General features: G+C 43.0%; 1 protein-coding gene across 3 annotated transcripts in view; it reads right to left on the bottom strand.

Annotated features, from left to right (window-relative positions):
• Nucleotides 1-13,074: 13,074 nt before the first annotated feature.
• The window catches only part of WTAP (WT1 associated protein), a 220,861-nt gene continuing 214,910 nt past the window's right edge, over nucleotides 13,075-19,025 (bottom strand). For all 3 annotated transcript variants that reach the window (XM_030198401.1, XM_030198399.1, XM_030198400.1), the window contains exon 8: nucleotides 13,075-14,293. In XM_030198401.1, the coding sequence (XP_030054261.1) occupies nucleotides 13,710-14,293 (584 nt within the window). In that variant the 3' untranslated portion in view covers nucleotides 13,075-13,709. The remainder of the gene's footprint in view (nucleotides 14,294-19,025) is intronic.

Below are 19,025 nucleotides of genomic sequence, written 5' to 3'. Positions count from 1 at the left end.
CCCCACCACGGCGAAAGACCCCCCCCACGGGTGCACGCCGCTGGGGGGGGTGCCGTGCACCGGTCAGCGTCGTTCGTTTCCATGCTCCCTCTGCCCTGGAACAGGAACCTGTTCCGGGGCAGAGGGAGCATGGAAATGAACGACGCTGACCGGCGCGCGGCACCCCCCCAGCGGCATGCACCCGGGGCGGACCGCCCCCACCTTGGTATGCCACTGAAAGGTGGAGGACAAAAGTTGTTGTTGTTGTTGTTTTTGTTTTTTACTTATTGGACAGCTTTTTATTTTATTTGAGAGCTTCCCATATGTAGATATGAATATCATGAAATAACAATTGAATATCACTAAAACAGCTTAAAAAATTATTATTAATTCCACCTTGACCATTTTTTAAACCTCACCACCAGGGAATCTAAATTATGAATGGAAGATGGAGGGAGATACTAGACACAGGGTGGGGGAGATGTAGGGAAAGGAAGATACTGGGCATGGGGAAGTAAGGAAGGGAAAGAGATGTTACATCTGGGGGGAAGAGAAGGGGAGATAGTGGATGGAGAGAGGGTAGAAAAGAGGAATGGAAGGGGAGACAGGCTATGTGGGGGTGTAGGGTAGAGAAGGGGAGTGGCTGGACTTTAGAGAGGTTAGGCAAAGGAAGGAGAGGTGCTGGAATACAGGGAGGTGGAACCTTGGGCCATCCAGGTGAGGGGGTGCATAGCTGAAGGTTCAGCAGATACACTTGCGCTGACCCTGGGAGATACTGGAATGGAGGGGCTGAATTAGTGGGCAGAGCTTCTCTTATTTTCTATGCTTACTTTGGTACAGTCTCACTCTCACTCTCACCCCCTCCCCCATTCCTTGCACCCTGCCTGGGAGAGGAATAGCAGGAAAAGAAAGCAGAGAGTTCTCTACCCATGAAGATTGATTGCAGGGTCCCTGTGTGCCTATGTATAGGAAGGGGAAAACACATACCAAGGTTATGAAATGGGGAGAGTGTCCTCAGGAAGGGGGAGAATACTGGGATCTGGCTTGGATAGAGGGGAGTGTGCTAGGGTTATCCCTGGAAGAAGAAAGATTGAGAATTTACATATAAGAGCATTGGTGGGGAACATAGGAGCCAAGTTTTCAACTGATAGGGGGTGCTAAACCCAATGGAAATTGCCCCTCCTTGAATACAGTGAAAGATTTAGCTCAATATTAGGGGTGCTGAAGCACCCACAGAGCTTGCTCCTATGGTGGGGAGGAATGGAAAGGAGAAACATGAAGCACCCTTTGTCCCTTTTCTTCTAAGCCTCACTAAGAGAGGCATTTTTGGAAGGACAGCCAAGTCAGAATTCGGACGTTCTGCTCATAATGTCCAAATAAATGTCCATCTCACAACCAATTTCGGAACAGAAAAAATGTTGGGGGTTCCTGTTCGAAAATACATGAGAACGTCCAAAATTAACAGCCATTTTCCAAAATGGAACATCCAAATTATGAATGCCAAAAAAAACAGGGACAAGGACATCTGGCAGCATTTTTACAAAAATAGTCACACAGCCATCGCTGCAAAGCAGAGGGGCAGCCTAGTGGTTAGTGCAGTGGACTTTAATCCAGGTTCATATGCCACTTCACTCTGTTATTTAAAATGATAAGCCCTCCAGAGACGGAAATATCTACTGTACCTGAATGTGCACCACCTAAGTAGCTCAGGCTTGCAGGTGTCTTAAAATATTTATATCTCTGATTTTGGAGGGCTCACTAATTAAAGGTAAAGAATGAGAGAGTTGAAGTGGGATTCAAACCTGGATCTCTAGGTTTACAGTCCACTGCATTTACTAGGCTATCCCTCAGACCTGCTTGCTGTTGTGTACAGAATGCCTACAATACCTGATGTTGTTAGGGAGCCTAGTTTCACTCTCTGGTGTCACTTTCAGGGATGAGGGAGGGGGCCCATAACTACTGGAGAATTAAGGAGGCGTCGTGCCTTAATCCAGTGGTTCCCAAACCTTTTTGGTTCACGGCACCCTTAGTGTCCGAGCAAATTTTCACTGCACCCCTCCCAGCCACATAGATCCTCCCCCAGCCACATAGGTCTCCCTTTCCCTGCAGCCCTCTTCTCTCACTCCAGCACACCTCTCCATTCCCAGCAGCTCCTCTCCTTCCAGAAAGTCCAGCACATTCTTCTCCATTCCCTGCAGACCCCCTCCTCCCAGAAAGTCCAGCACACTTCTGACTTCTGCCTTCCCCAAATCCAGCCTTCATTCTCACAGGGTCAGGAACACTGTCGTTTCCTTCTCCTTCCCCCGCCACCGCCGCAGTGCTTGCAGCTTACATTTTCAGGCTTACATTTCCCTCCAGTGGTCAGCTTCTCAATCAGGGCACTTTTATGTACTCTGGATGTGATTGAAACAGGTGTAACACTGGAAGTCCTTTTTTGACTTGGACAACCTAAATTTGGGCCCTCCCTAGTCCTGCCCATAATACGCCCCCTTTCTATTTGGACAAATTATAGTGTAGTACATCCAAATTATGCCTTTAGAAAATTGCAATTTGGACGTTTTTAGCGGGGGCCATTTTGAGACATCCAGCTGCTTAGAAAATGAGTGCCATAGGGTGCCCATATTGAAAACAGTACCAGGTATGACTATACACATAGTCAGCACTGTGGGTGCCTGAGCACCCCTATTAAATAAACTCCTTGATTGTATCCAGACAGAAGTAATTTCCATTGGGTTTAGCACTCCCAATAATTCTGAAACGTTGGCTGCTGTGATTATAAACAGCCAGATCAGTATTCAAACGCCAGATTCGTTAACCATTTTAAAAGTTATGCTAAAGATATCTATATGGTTTTTTTTTGTTACATTTGTACCCCGCACTTTTTCCCACTCTTGGCAGGCTCAATGCAGCAGGCAATGGAGGGTTAAGTGACTTGCCCAGAGTCACAAGGAGCTGCCTGTGCCGGGAATTGAACTCAGTTCCTAAGTTCCCCAGGACCAAAGTCCACCACCCTAACCACTAATTTTTAGAACACTCATTTGTACATTATCACTGCTTCTATTCTGGGTTTTTCTAGCTGTAAAAGACAACTGCAGAAGACACTGTGTTTATGGTGTTAATGCAGCAAACATGTGAACTATAAATAAGCAGTACTCTTTAAAGAAGGGGTCAAGAGTTCGAGAGACATTGCGCTGGGGGACTGTTAACTAAATTAGCTTATTACCAACTTTCACACTACATACATGGGCTCCCCACCACAAGCCTATTACCCGAATTTGGGAAGGAAATTAGGGAATTTCTGGCTGGGGATGCAGCAGGGCAAATATTGGTGTCATGGTTTCACAAGGCACTGGAGGGGAAAAGAAATGTTAAGGTGGTCGCTGAGAGATGGAGCCAGGAGGTGGGAAGACGAATAGCGGAAGGGAAGATATTAGCAGCGCTCCAGGGAGGTGTGAGGGTGGTACACAGTGCCGAACTGCAGGAATGCCACTTTAGAACTATACACAGGGCGTATTTCTCAGCTAAGCAGGCGTGGTATGCAGGAGTGGTGGAAACAAATGAGTGTCCCAAATGTGCAGCTACAAATGCATCGTTTCTACATGGTGTGTGGCGGTGTAGGGAGATACAGGGGTTCTGGTCGGCTCTCTCCTGGTTTCTAAGTTGGGTTCTTGGATATCAAGTGGATCTGTCCTCTTTGAGCGGGTAAGATTGAGCTCTATGACGATATGGAATAAAGGATCTCTAGAAGAAAAGTTTTTTCTTAGTAAACTCTGTATTTTGGGGAAAAAGTGCATCCTTAATCATTGGACTGTAGATAAAGGCCCCTCTTATTGGTATTGGAGGAACAGACTACATGAGCTTATGTTATGGGAAATGCAGGACGCCCGCAGCACACAGAAGAGGCGGCAGCGGTTCATAAAAGTTTGGGGGGCTTATTTACGTAAAATATCTCCACGAGCGCGGAGTCAAGTCTTAAATGTATTAGGTTAGTCAGTGTGCATGGAAGGAGTATGATAGAGATGTACGAGATGGAAATTAATGTAACAGGCGACACTGCTAGGTGATTGAGTTTATTGTGAGGGGGGGAGGGGGGAGAGGTATTAAAATTGATTTGATGTTAGCATTATTAAAGTGTTCATATAAGAAGATTTGGATATCAGCTGCTGCAGTATGATGGGGACGTTGCAGTTACATGACATGTTTAATTGGCAGCAACTGTATTGGAACGAAATAGGGAAGGGGGAGGGAGGGGGGAATTCTGAGGGAGGGGGAGGGGGGAGAAAAGATTAAAAACAAAACACTGGATAATGCTTGAAATGTGATGGCATGGTATGTGTTCTGAGGTTTGATCTATGCAAACTTGTAATGTAATAACATGTGCAAGTGTTAATAAAAACCGTTTAAACATAAAGAAGGGGTCAGTAAACACTTCTGAACGGGAAGGAAAATCTTTCTGCGTCATCGCACCAGTTGGCATAGCTTACTTTCCTCTCAAGGACTGGTTGGTTGTGCTGTCAGTCAGACCTGCAGCGTTTTAAAGCAGATCAAGAACGAATGGGCTGGGCTGTATTTCAGCCTGCATAAGGGAGGGAACAAGCGCCTTGGGAGGGGGAGGGAACTAAGGAATGAAGGTTAGTTGTTGGTTGGAAGAGGGTCCTGGCAGTGATTGTAAGTAAACAGTACTAAAAAATAAAAACCTGCATCGGCTTGCTCAGAAGCATGTTACGATTTTAAGAGTGCCTCTCAGTAGCAGCAAAGAAACCTTGAGGACTAAGTGAAGTTTCATGCTGTGTGCCGTTTAAGGTTTTAACAAACGTGTCGTCTTAATCATTCTCACCACTATTAGTGGTTCTCTCAGTTTAACATACCTTTTTTGGGATTCAGTGACGCTTTCCGCAGTTGATCATCGGACTGAGTAGAATCACAGCACTGTATGTTTCATAGAATATGTAGGTGGTTTATTCTGTCAGTGTATTGTTTATAGTTCGAATTTGTTTTTAAAGTGCAACTTCCTCTGTAGTCTAATAGCTAGCAAAGGAGCTAAGTAAATTGCAGTATAACAAAGGCTCGGCACCATACGAAAGACTTTGTTTTCTTTATTTACAGACTCATAATACAGCCTGGATGCGAGTGAAGCCAAGCTCAAAGCTTTCCTTGTGGATGCAACCGGATTCCTCATAGAAGTCATGGCCAGTGATAGACAGGGAGCTGGAGCCCGGGCTAGTCCTGTGGGAGATCTGAGGAAGAACTGGCAGAGCTGGGCACAGGGGCACATCAGCTATCAACAGCATAATCCATTCAGCAATGAGAAGGACTCCACTGTTACTGTCCATTGCCAGAGGAAAGATCCTGAATACGGGAGACCCACAAAAGGCTCGAAAACTGAGCAAAGAGGCAAAGAGGCGCATATGCACTTGGGGAAGGAAGTGCAGGAGCTCTGTTTGATTATTAAAAGCATTGGGGAGAAAGGGGAGGATGGAAACACCAGAGTGACTTTTGGAAGACTGTTTGAAGTTTATGTGACTATTTCTAATAAAGTGGTGGGGATACTTCTTAGAGCAAGGAAACATGGGCTGGTTCAATTTGAGGGGGAGATGCTTTTCCAAGGAAGAGATGACAAAGTTGTCATTACTTTATTAGAGTGACAGAGTTAACAGTGTAGAAGTGCTGCTGCAGTGTGACTGCATTAAGTTGAGACCACTGGGTATTTCAGAGAGCTGGCAGAGGTTTACAATCTTTCGCCTCTGTTGCTGGTTCAAATCCAGATTTGGTAGCAGTTGAATCTGATTACCGTCTGAAAGTTGTGTATTGGCCTCTATGTAAAAGATTTAATGATTTCAGTGTTGTCAGCAGCAATCATTGCAATCTGGTTCAAATTGCCACTTTGGCTTGAAGAGAGGCCAGAGATTTTGCAGACATGAACATGATTCTGCTTTTCAGCCTTAGGGGGAGAATTCTGCAAAAGCAGGGTTGGGGCACATTACTAGAACAGCTGGGGAAACTTGTGCTGTTGTTGCCTAAGCTGAACCTATTCTGTGCACAAATGGAACACTTTATTTTCTGGTGGTCATTCTAGAGAATCTTTCACAAGCACTAAAAGGCTAACTAGAAAAAAAAAAAACGAGAACAAGACTGTGCAATATTGATAAATATGGAGTGTAAAATTGTTTCTGAAGAACATGTTTGTGAATAATTGCATAAAAAAATTACTGTTTGCAATGATCATTAATAAAAGCAAAGTTTGCCAAAATATACATTTAATTAAGCATTAACCCCCGGATTCTATATATCGCACTGAGAGTTCTGCGCAGAAATCGAAGTGTATCCATAACAATGCGCATAACTTAATTAGTTAACAAGCTAATCAGTGCTGATAATTGAATGTTAATTATCCACACTGGCATTATTAGAATTTTTAGGTATAACTTGTCTGGAATGTTTTTACGTTTGGGGAGCGTGCCAGGTGCCCTTGACCTGGATTGGCCACTGTCGGTGACAGGATGCTGGGCTAGATGGACCTTTGGTCTTTCCCAGTATGGCACTACTTATGTACTTATGTACGTGCACTACCCGGTAACTGTATTCTGCAAAGCAGTGTGCATAACTTTTCATGCGTGCTGATGAAAATGGGGGCATGGCTAGGGTGGGTCATAAGCATTCCAGAAAACTACATGCAGGGTTATAGAATACACCTGCTCTCTGCCTAACTTAGGCACCAGTATTTACACTAGAGTTGGGCGCTGTCATGGCCGCTTGCTGTATTCTATAGGCCGGGTGGAAATGTAGGTTTATTCTCTAAAACGTATACCTACATGAAAGCATACTTTATAAAATGTGCTTAGGTGAATTTCATTTCGGCTCCGAGTGGTGTGGATGGACTGGTGCAGCAGTATGCTTTTTTCATTGGGCCTGACTCCTTGGAGCACAGTCTTGGGAGGGGGGAGAGTGTGGGGGGATTGAACGGCGATTCAGGAGGGAGTCAGTCGGTGAGGAGGGGGAGGGCCGAAGTCGGAGAGGAGAGGGCGGGGGTTCGAAAGGCGGATAGGAGAGGGAGGTATGTGGCAGTGTGCATTGGGGAGGAGAGTGGATGAGGGGGGCTGTGGCCGGGGTTCAGTGGCATCTCGCGAGGGGCAGAGCACTGGGGGGGGGGGGGGGGTGCTGTCGAGTGTGTCTGTGAGGTGGGTTTACCGGCAGTGTTCACAGCGGCTCTGTATTGTTGACGTTGGGGCCAGTGGCGTAGCCACAGGTGGGCCTGGGTGGGCCAGGGCCCACCCACTTAGAGTTCAGGCCCACCCAACAGTAGCACATGTTTAGTGGTAGCTGGTGGGGATCCCAAGCTACGCAAGCTGAAGACTTCCCCCTGATGGTAATGAAAACGCTACTCTCCATGATACTGGCATCTGCACATGCTCAGTTTTCAGTGCATGCCTGCTGCAGACTGCCAAGGAGGAAAGAAGTGTTTTCCCGCCAGCTGAGATATTTTTTGGGGGGGAGGGGGAGAACACTTGGTGCCCACCCACTTCTTGCCTAGGCCCACCCAAAATCTGTTGTCTGGCAATGCCCCTGGTTGGGCTGTTTTTTTCTGTCCATTGGTGTCTCGTGCTGCTTTCATGTGGTTGGTCAGTGTCGCTGGTGACGTACCAGGAAGTACTGACGTCAATTAATGAGATGAAGTTACAGAGAGCATGAATGCTTCAAGGTTTCAGTGCCACGGAGTCAGCTTCAGAACATTGGAGGTGCTTTTTATTATATAGGATGATAGCATTTTATGTCAAGCTTCATTGGTTACTAATAGAGGCTAGGGTTCTCTTTAAATTTACTTGTTTCCTGTTTTAAGTGTATCATGGGTTGGTTTCCATTTTATTTTATTTTTTATTTTAACTTTTCTGCTGTCTCTAAAATCAGGAGACTTCGTAATATTGATCTTTTTGACTAGAACCTTAAGGGTCAAAAGCATTTAACACGTTTTGAAAAATCTTTAGCTTTTCTAGTTGCTAGATTGTGGAACAGTTTCACTGGTATTTCGTTGCCTTCTTTATCAAAAGGAAGGTTAAGGCATTTTTGTTTAAGAAGATTGTATGGTGAGATGGATATGTAATTATTTTTTGTTATTATTTGGTGTATGTTATTCTCAGAGGGTGGGGGGAATAGGAGAGGAACCTTTGCTAGAGGTAAGGGAGCAGTCATAAGCACAGGATTCCTTATATATGCTAACACTGAAGCTCTTTCAGGCAGTATGCTATTCTGCTAGGATTGTAGGTGTGGATAGAATCTCCTTAACTGGGGTTACTTTGGAATGGTAGTTTCAAGTTCAGAGGATACCTTGTCAAGCTGCTTAATGCAACAGCAGACATTCTCAACTGAAACAGTGCTCAAGTTTTCAGTTATCACGCTGAGGTCCAGGACTGTAATAATAGTGGCTTATTAGACTGTAAGTGCTCTGAAGAGAGGGCATTCTCTTCTGCAGATTAAGGTAGAAAAACATGGAGAATAATTTCAAATATAAAAATATATGGTATTTACATTTTACTTGAAATAAGTTTGAGAAAATTAGGAACTACCTAGTTGAAACTTTTAATATCCATCCTCTCCCTTCCTGGGTTGTGAGGGTGTATTCTATCCATAGCTCTCAGAAGTAAGGGTAGAAGAGGAGTTTTGAAATGTTGGATAGGCTTAATTCTACTGAGCTGTTGGAAACATCTGTTGAAGAGTTAATGAATAGAACTACAATTGTTTGATATAAGTTGCTACAGGATAGTGATGTTTAAAAAAATGTAATTTTGGGTGATGGGGGGGGTGGTTTGGAGGGGAATGGGTATAAATGAAAAGTTTAAATGTTACAAGAAATATTATTGCTGATGTACGAAGGCTTTCAGTAGAGGACTGTATGTATACCAGATGTTTAATGGAGAGGAATCTGTATGAATTTTGCCTGTAAAGCTTCAGTTGTAATCCATGGATTCCGTCAATAAAGATTCTTGTTAAAAATTTAAAAAAAATGTAATTTTTAGCTGCCATGCCAATAAAAAAATGAAATCTGTTCTGACATCCGATAAAGGGTCAGATTTGATATACTTCTTTACTGTGGTACCGTACATTATATGCTGCTACTTTCTCTGTCCCTATTGGGCTCACAATCTGTTTTGTATCTGGGGCAATGGAGGGCTAAGTGACTTGCTCAGGGTCACAAAGAGCTGCAGTGGGAATTGGACCCAGTTATCTAGATTCTCAGCCCATTCCTGCACCTATCAGTTAAAGGGGATCTCATCAGTTCTAGTCTTATTTACTAACCTACATGACCTATTTAATGTAGCAATTCGTGCACACTAACAACGTGGGGAAATACTATTTTGGACTGGGAAATGTGCAGTGACCACCTTGCAGTTAAAGAAGCAGCTCGTTACACCATAATAATTGCTAACATAGCAGATAACACATGCAGTTAGCTATACCTGAAGTGCAGTTAAATGTTCTCTGAATTATGTCATGCCATTAACATGCAATAGCAAACTTTGCTCTATGTTAACTACATGCCATTGGCAGCCTTCCTTAAAATACTGAGACCATCCTCAACAGGTACCACAGAGGTTTTGCACAAACAAGTATTCATTGCAAAACTTTAGCACATCTTAGTATGTTTGTGGGGGAGGATGATGGCGAGAGGCCAGTCTCTGCTTCTGTTTCTGTGTAATAGCTAATTTAGGAGACAGGAGTCCTTTTACTAAGCTGCACTAGAAAGGGGCTTTAGCATGCCCATACGTGGGTTTTTCTCATGCACTAAGGTAATGTTTACCGCAGCCGGAAATGGCCAATTTTCCATATTAATGGCATGCGCTGCTGTCATAAAAATAAATTAGCAGCACTTACTGACCCATTTTGTAGGTAGTAAGGGCTCACATGCTAATCAGTGTGTAGCATTGTAGCTGCATTTATTAGTACAGACATGCCCGGTCCACAGAAAAATGAAAAAAAAATTTTAATGCACAATTTGCGTGCACAGATTAGAAATTTACCACAGGACACCTGAGTGCTTCCGCAGTAAACCCTTTTAAGCTGTGAAAAGCACATGCTAGCACTTACTGCAGCTTAATGACTCTTTAGACCAGAGGCTGTTTAATTAATCTTGGTATGCCCTTACACACGATGTATTTATGTTTTGTTGCTTCTCCTTCCAGGTGGGAATTTGTAGGTATTTGTGATAATTTCTGTACACTATTTTGCAGTTCTTTTTCTTGGGGATTACTTATTGCCATAACATTTTCTTCCATTGTATTACATTAATTATAGCTTTAAAAAAAGGGAAAAAAAGCACACTGACTCAAGACTAATCATCATCTTGACTTAAGTACCTGAAAGGATGTTTGAGCCAGGTTATCAAAAAAATATTTGTAAATAGCAGGTAAAGACCTAGGGGCTCTTTTACAAAGGCATGTTGAAAAATGGCCTGTGGTAGTGTAGATGCGTGTTTTGGGCGCGCACAGAATCATTTTCAGCGCACCTATAAAAAAATGCCTTTTTAAAATTTGTGACGAAAATGGACATGCGGCAAAATGAAAATTGTCACGTCCATTTTAGGTCTAAGACCTTACCGCCAGCTATTGACCTAGTGGTAAGATCTCACACAGTAATTGGGCGGTATGGTCTATGCGTGTAGAATGACAATTACTGCGCCCACGCGCCAGAAAATAAAAATATTTTCCAGTGCGCCAAAAATGAAATTACCACAAGGGCCACGCGGTAAGCTGGTGGTAACTCAAAATTGACACGCATTGGGCGTGCGTAAGCACCTATGCAGCTTAGTAAAAGGGCCCCCTAGTTTGCCCCTGGCGCACCACCACAGATTTTAGGTTTTACCCTTGCATCTAAAGAATCAATTATGGTCATTCTATGCTTTCTTGAACTGTTCCTTTTTAAAGTCTTTGTTAGGAAGCTGTTCTGTGTATTTATCAATGTGTTTTGTCCTAAAATCCATACTTCTTAGGTTTTAAAATCCATGTTGATTACTATCCTCCAAAAGGTACATATCTGGATAAAATTAGCTATGAAGGAATTTGTGTTTACTGAAGCAGCAGGACATTTGACTTCTACAAAATGGAAATTTTTGGTATACAGATTTAAAAGTAAAACGTTCTGCTGGGTTGGTTTCAAAAAATTATCTTGGATTCTAGCAAATGCTAAGCAAGCAGCAGGTGCAGTGTCTCTTCCCACCTCTTTTTGACTCGTTATGAGCAAGCCCACTAAACATATTCACAGATTGAAAATAACATGTATTTCTTGATGACAAAAAGAAGACCTAAGAAGGTCAGTGACACTTTACAATCTGCCACACCATATTTTATTGAATTCAAGAAAATTATCTTTTAAGTTGCCTTTTTTGAATTACTTTGCCTTCTTTATGCACTCATAAGATCATCAGTGATGCCATACTGGAACAGACCAAAGGTAATAAGCCCAGTATCCTGTTTCCAACAGTGGCCAATCCAGGTCACAAGTATCTGGTAAGATCTCAGAAAAGTAAGAGATTTTATGCTGCTTATCCTAGAAATAAGCAGTGGATTTTCCCAAGTCCATCTTAATAGCGCTGCGTATGCCTTGTAGCACTATAGAAATAAGTAGTAGTAGTAGTATGGCTTATGGACTTTTCTTTTAGGGAATTATCCAAACATTTTTAAACCCTGCTAAGCTAACTACCATTACCACATTCTCTGGCGATGCTCTAGTTGAGTGACAAAATATTTTCTCTGGTTTGTTTTAAATTGACTACTTACTAGTTTCATTGCATGCTCCCTAGTATTTTTGGAAAGAATAAACAAGCAATTCACCTCTACCCATTCCACTCAGTATTTCATAGGCCTCCCCCTCAGCTTCCTCTCTTCTCCAAGCTGAAGAGCCCTAGTCGCTTTAACTTTTCCTCACAGGGAAGTAGTCCCATCCCCTTTATCATTTTCATCGCCCTTCTCTGTACCTTTTCTAATTTTGCTGTATCTTTGAGATGCGGTGACCAGAATTGTACAAATTATTCGAGGTGTGGTTGCACCATGGGGCGATACAAAGGCATTACAGCATTCTCATTTTTGTTTTCCATTTGTTTCCTAATAATTCCTAACATTGTATTTGCTTTCTTAGCTGCCGCTACACACTGAACAGAGGGTTTCAACACCTACATCCTTTTCCTGGGTGGTGACTCCTAATGTGGAACCTTGCATCACATAGCTATAGTTTGGGTTTCTCTTTCCCACATGCATCACTTTGCACTTGTTCACATTAATCATCATCTGCCATTTGGATGCCTAGTCTCCCAGTCTTTAAGGTCCTCTCAGTTTTTCACAATCCTCTTGCAATTTAATAACTTTGCATAACTTTGTGTCATCAGCAAATTTGATTACCTCACTAATTATTCCCATCACTACATCATTTATAAATATGTTAAAAAGCAGCTGTCCCAGCATAGACCCCTGGGGAACCCCACTATCTACTCTTCTACATTGAGAATACTGACCATTTAACCCTACTCTGTTTTCTATATTTTAACCAGTTTTTAATCCACAATAGGACATTACCTCCTATCCCATGACTTTCTGATATCTTCAGGAGTCTTTCATGAGGTACTCTGTCAAATGCCTTTTGAAAATCCAGATACACAAGCATCTCACCTTTATCCACCCCTTCAAGAAATGTAGTGATGAGGCAAGATTTCCTTTGACTAAATCCATGTTGGCTTTGTCTCATTAATTCATGCTTATGTATACACTCTGTAATTTTTATTTATTTTTTTTATAATAGTTTCTACCATTTTGCCTGGCACTGACATCAGCCTCACCAGTCTATTTAATTTTCCAGATCGCCTCTGGAACCCTTTTTAAAAATTGACATTACATTGGCCACCCTCCAATCTTCCAGTACCATGCTTGATTTTAAAGATATTACCAACAATAGCTCTGCAGAAAAATTAGCTTTAAGTCAATCACTTGAGTTTTCCATGTGGTAAATTGCTGCTTTCCAGCAAGCTGGAAGCACTGCTGCTCCAAAATGTGATATCCTTATTGGCAAGTAAAGCATCAATGCATGTAATGCACAAATAAAGAAATTGCAGTATATTATTAAAAATCTTTATTTAAGTTTGGTCAGTACAGGTAAGCTAATATCAGAATCACATGTCAATATGCATAAACAGGATACAACAGTTCTTAAAACTGAATAACTATGCACACAATTCTTAAATGCTTAGTCACCTAGAGAAAAAAAATGCACAGATGTATGGTGAAAACTATAATTAACACAAACTATTGCAGGACTCCTTCAGAAAGTTAAATTTCTTGTAATAAATCTACTGTAAGACAGCAAACTTGGCAGTCAAACCCACAGCATGACAAGTATTTGAATGGGTCCAAGTACAGTGAGAGTAAGAATGCCCTTACACAGCACAAGTTCTAGATACACAGATTTGTACAGACATCATTAATGTTCAATTCTGGAAGTAGGTTCCATTTTCAACTTCACATTAACTCATATAAAAATAACTTGAGCCTACACAAATGTCTTTAGCAACTTCAACGTAATTAACTGTTAAAATTTCCCATTTGGCAGAGGTATCACACAAAGCAAAAAAAAAAAAAAAAAAAAATCACACAAAGGCAGAATTGTGACAAATTAAGCACTATTTAAACTTTCTGGACAGTATCCTCTCCAAACTTAATGACACTGTATAAAAACTTTGCAGAAAAAAAATGTTACAAAACTGAACCATGTACATTTACATTCGAGTCCAAACCATTCTGGACATGACGGGAACTCAGAGTTCTGTTACCTTTCCCACTCAATGGCTTATCCTCTTGGGGATCATGATTGGAGTCTGTGTCATTTGAATGGTGAGTGACAGAGTTTTCACTGCCTGTGGGAGAGTCTACACTCTCATACCCAATACTGAGCTGATTTATGTAACTACTACTGCCTCTGCCAGTTCTCTCTTCAGAATGGTTGGAGAGTTTGCCACCACTTTCTGGGGATGTAGTAAAGTCCTCTTCTGTGCTGCCACCTTCCCTATAAAACCCAGGCCCAGATGTCCTCTGATGGGAAGAGTTTCCATTGCTAGGTCCGTTAGCCAGACGGCTGCAGTCTTTATCCAAGGCCTCTCCCTGGTCTGTGGGCTCAGAAACTGGAGTCCTGTTGGTACCTGAGGCCGAGGCCTGGGACTGCTGCTGCTGGGATAAAGACAACTGCTGGCGAGACTCCTTCAGCTGCTGTTGGAGTACTAGGATGGTACTCTGCATGCCCTCGACCTCCTCATCAAGTTGAATAATAAAATCATTCAATTCTGTACAAAAAACAAAACACAAATTTAAACATACATAAGCATGCTGTATTTCTGAATATTGAACTGAGCATACATGATGAACACAGAAAATAAAAGCTATTTAAAAAGTCAAGCTCTCATGACCAAATAGCCATTAACCCAAACAAGCTCGTCTGTAAGATAAGAAAACTCTTGTAAAACAGCACCTTTTAAAAAGGACCAAAAAAGGTATCAGTCTATAAAAAGTCCAGCTTTCTCTAGGACCAATACGATTATTGGTAATTTATGTATTGTTTATTATGAAGAAATGTAAATGCACCTATTATATAGCATTAATGTGCATCTTACATTTTAATTATGACAAATCATACTGTTATTGAAATTGTGAATCTCAAACAAGTAATGTACCAAAACAGGAGTGCACTGTAAGAATATTTTCACTATTACTTTCAATGTGGGTATATGCAAGACCCTAATGAAAATGTGGGATGAACTTCAAGTAGTTGTAATTAAGGAACAAACTACTAGTTTGCAATTTTGTCTGTCTTGTTTACTCAGCTGCAATTATTTGAAGTTAATTTCACAATTTAGGTAAAAGGTCCTATGCAATGATTGGGGTTTTTTTTTTCCAGTAGCTTAGAATTAAAGTCTTGCCAGAATAAATAAAACACCCAATAAGCTGTTTATATAGTATATACATTGTTCTGTATTGCTATAGTGTTATCAGTCAGCAATTCTACATTCCTATACAAACTTTATTAAGTAGTCTCTTCAAAGAACTGAGGTCAGAAGGATGCCATCAAGTTATGTGAAAAACTCCACATTTCTGGCCCTGTGACCAAGTAAGGAAAGAAAGAAAATGGTTTGGTGGCCAGAGTGCAATGCTTTTATTATTATTATTTTATAATTACATCCTAGAACAAGATTTCTATGACTACACTCAGTTACTGAGGCACAGTTAACAGAGATTTTTAAAAAATCAGTTTTTGTTCTGCTCAACTGGAATTGAGCTCAACTGGAATTCCAGCTCAACTGGTACTCCCTTTGTGTTCAGCTAAAGCATCATGGGCTTTCATTTGCAATTACATAGGGTTTCCCCTCCCCTATTTTTAAAAATTGTACACCGCTTAGGTCCACTTGCTGGTTATATGCGGTATAACAAGTTTTATTAACACTGTAAACTGTTCATATGCTCCCTCATACATCTGAGGTATCTGCAGACCAAGAAGCAGGTTTTCTGCATGGAAGAGTTCAACATTGCCTCTGAGGCACTGGGCTGGCTAAAACATTTTAAACATATAAAACATCTGTCTCTCCTCAAATGGCAAGAATCTAATGGCTGGTCCAAAGTAGCTGCACAGTAAATGCAAGCCAGTTAAAAACTTCTGCATAGCTGCATTTCAACTCAGTGTAAAGAAGTGGGGAAAAGCTGAAAATTAGGCTAAATCATTGGCTTTTTCAAGTGAACGTGAACACCCAATACGCAGTCACAGAAAAAACTAGCTATTATATAATGGGCCGGGCCCTACACATGGCCTTGTTTTCAGTCCCTACTGACTAATGCAGTAGGTCCAACTATTCAAAAGTTACACACACTCAAAGACAAACTGCAAAAGATATCAGAATGATTCTCATCAAACTGGGGGCTAAAAATAGACCTGAGAAAGTAAGGAGAGCAAAACGTGCATTTTTGGAGAATTGTTCTACAGTACTGTAAGATGTGTATATTTCTGATACAATGAAGATACATACCTGTAGCAGGTATTCTCCGAGGACAGCAGGCTGAATATTCTCACCGATTGGTCGTCGTCCGCGACGGCCCAGGAGACCGGAACAAACTTCAAAAGCAGAGGAATCCTCTGGAACATTCCGTCACGCGGGCCGAACGCACAGCGCATGTGCGAACGGCTTCCCGCCCGCGACGTGAATGTGCCCTCTCAGTTTAATAAAGAGCAAAAACAGAGAACAGAACAACTCCAAAGGGGAGGGAGGGTGTGTGAGAATATTCATCCTGTCCTTGGCGAATACCTGCTACAGGTATGTATCTTTTGCTTTCTCCGAGGACAAGCAGGCTGAATATTCTCACCGATGGGATATCCCTAGCCCCCAGGCTCACTCAAAACAATGAAAATTGGTTAATTGGGCCTCGCAACGGCGAGGACACAACATAGATTGACCTAAAAAGAAAAAACAACTAAGTGGGAGTGCAGCCTGGAACAGAACATAAACGGGCCTAGAAGGGTGGAGTTGGATTCTAAACCCCGAACAGATTCTGCAGCACCGACTACCCAAACCGACTGTCGAGTTGGGTATCCTGCTGAAGGCAGTAGTGAGATGTGAATGCGTGGACTGATGACCACGTTGCGCCCTTGCAAATCTCTTCAATGGAGGCTGACTTCAAGTGAGCCACTGACGCAGCCATAGCTCTAACATTATGAGCCGTGACATGGCCCTCCAGAGTCAGCCCAGCTTGGGCATAAGTGAAGGAAATGCAATCCGGCAGCCAGAGATGGTGCGTTTTCCGATGGCAACTCCCCTCCTGTTGCGGTCAAAAGAAACAAACAACTGGGCGGACTGTCTATAGGGCTTCGTCCGCGCCACGTAAAAGGCCAATGCTCTCTTGCAGTCCAAGGTGTGCAACTTGTCTTCACCAGGGCAGGTATGTGGACGTGGAAAAAATGTTGGCAGGACAATTAACTGGTTCAGATGGAACTCCAACACCACCTTCGGCAAGAACTTAGGGTGAGTGCAGAGGACTACTCTGTTATGATGAAATTTGATATAAGGTGCATGGAGCTCACTGACTCTATGAGCTGAAGTAACAGCCACCAAGAAAATGACCTTCCAGGTCAAGTACTTCAGATGGCAGGAATTCAGTGGCTCAAAAAGAGCTTTAATCAGCTGGGTGAGAACGATGTTGCGATCCCATGACACTGGTGGAGGTTTGACTGAGGGCTTTGACAAAAGCAAACCTCTCATGAAATGAACTACTAAAGGCTGTCCAGAGATAGGCTGACCTTCTACACGTTGATGATAAACACTAATTGCACTAAGGTGAACCCTTACGGAGTTGGTCTTGAGACCAGACTCTGATAAGTGTAGAAGGTATTCAAGCAGGGCCCGTGTAGGACAAGAAAAAGGATCTAGGGCCTTGCTTTCACACCCGATGGCAAACCTCCTCCATTTGAAAGAATAACACTTTTTAGTGGAATCTTTTCTGGAAGCAAGACTCGGGAAACACCCTCCGAAAGACCTAAGGAGGCAACCTCTAAGTTTCCAACATCCAGGCTGTGCGAGCCAGAGACTGGAGGTTGGGATGTAGAAGCGACCCCTCGTTCTGGGTGATGAAGGTCGGAAAACACTCCAATCTCCACGGTTCTTTGGAGGACAACTCCAGAAGAAGAGGGAACCAGATCTGACGGGCCAAAAGAGTGCAATCAGAATCATGGTTCCACGGTCTTGCTTGAGTTTCAGCAGTCTTCCCTACTAGAGGTATGGGAGGATACGCATACAGAAGGCCTGTCCCCCAATGAAGGAGAAAGGCATCTGATGCTAGTCTGTCGTGGGCCTGAAGTCTGGAACAGAATTGAGGGACTTTGTGATTGATCTGAGTGGCAAAAAGATCCACCGAGGGGGTGCCCCACTCTCAGAAGATCTCGTGGACAACGGTCATGTTTATCGACCACTCGTGAGGTTGCATTATCCTGCTCAACCTGTCAGCCAGACTGTAGTTTACGCCTGCCAGATATGTGGCCTGGAGAAACATGCCGTGATGGTGAGCCCAACGCCACATTCTGACAGCTTCCCGACAGAGGGCGAGATTCGGTGCCACCCTGCTTGTTGGTGTAATACATAGCAACCTGATTGTCTGTCTGAATTAGAATGATTTGGTTGGACAGCCGATCTCTGAAAGCCTTGAGAGCGTTCCAGATTGCTCGCAATTCCAGGAGGTTGATCTAAAGATCTTTTTCCTGAAAGGACTAAGCTCCTTGAGTGTGAAGTCCATCTACATGAGCTCCCCACCACAGGAGGGATGCATCCGTCATCAGCACTTCCTGCGGCTGAGGAATTTGGAATGGACGTCCCAAGACCAGATTGGATCGAATGGTCCACCACTGAAGGGAACTGCAAAAATCGGTGGAGAGATAGATTACATCCTCTAGATCCCCTGTGGCCTGGCACCACTGGGAAGCTAGGGTCCATTGAGCTGATCTCATATGTAGGCGTGCCATGGGAGTTACATGAACTGTGGAAGCCATGTGCTCCAAAAGTCTCAACATCTGCCGACCTATGATCTGTTGAGACGTACGAGCCAAGGACACTAGGGTCAGGAGGTTGTCTGCCCTTGCTTGAGGGAGATAAGCTCGAGACGTCCGTGTGTCCAACAGAGCTCCAATGAACTCCAATTTCTGAACCGGAACAAGGTGGGACTTGGGATAATTGATTACAAACCCCAGTAGCTCTAGCAGTTGAATAGTCATCCGCATGGACCGTAGAGCCCCTGCCTACGAGGTGCTCGTCACCAGCCAATCATCCAGATAAGGGAAGACATGCACTCCCAGTCTACGTAGAGATGCTGCGACAACTGCCAAGCACTTTGTGAAGCCCCTGAGCGCAGATGAGAGGCCAAAGGGTAGCACACAGTACTGAAAGTGCCGAGTTCCCAGTCGAAATCAAAGATACTTCCTGTGAGCTGGAAGTATCGAGATGCGAGTATAGGCATCTTTTAAGTCCAGAGAGCATAGCCAATTGT

This window comes from Microcaecilia unicolor, chromosome 3, assembly GCF_901765095.1.
Source record: "Microcaecilia unicolor chromosome 3, aMicUni1.1, whole genome shotgun sequence".
In the NCBI taxonomy this organism is placed as follows: domain Eukaryota; kingdom Metazoa; phylum Chordata; class Amphibia; order Gymnophiona; family Siphonopidae; genus Microcaecilia; species Microcaecilia unicolor.
Note: the sequence above shows the minus strand (reverse complement) of the source record. Positions and strands in the feature narration are given on the sequence as shown.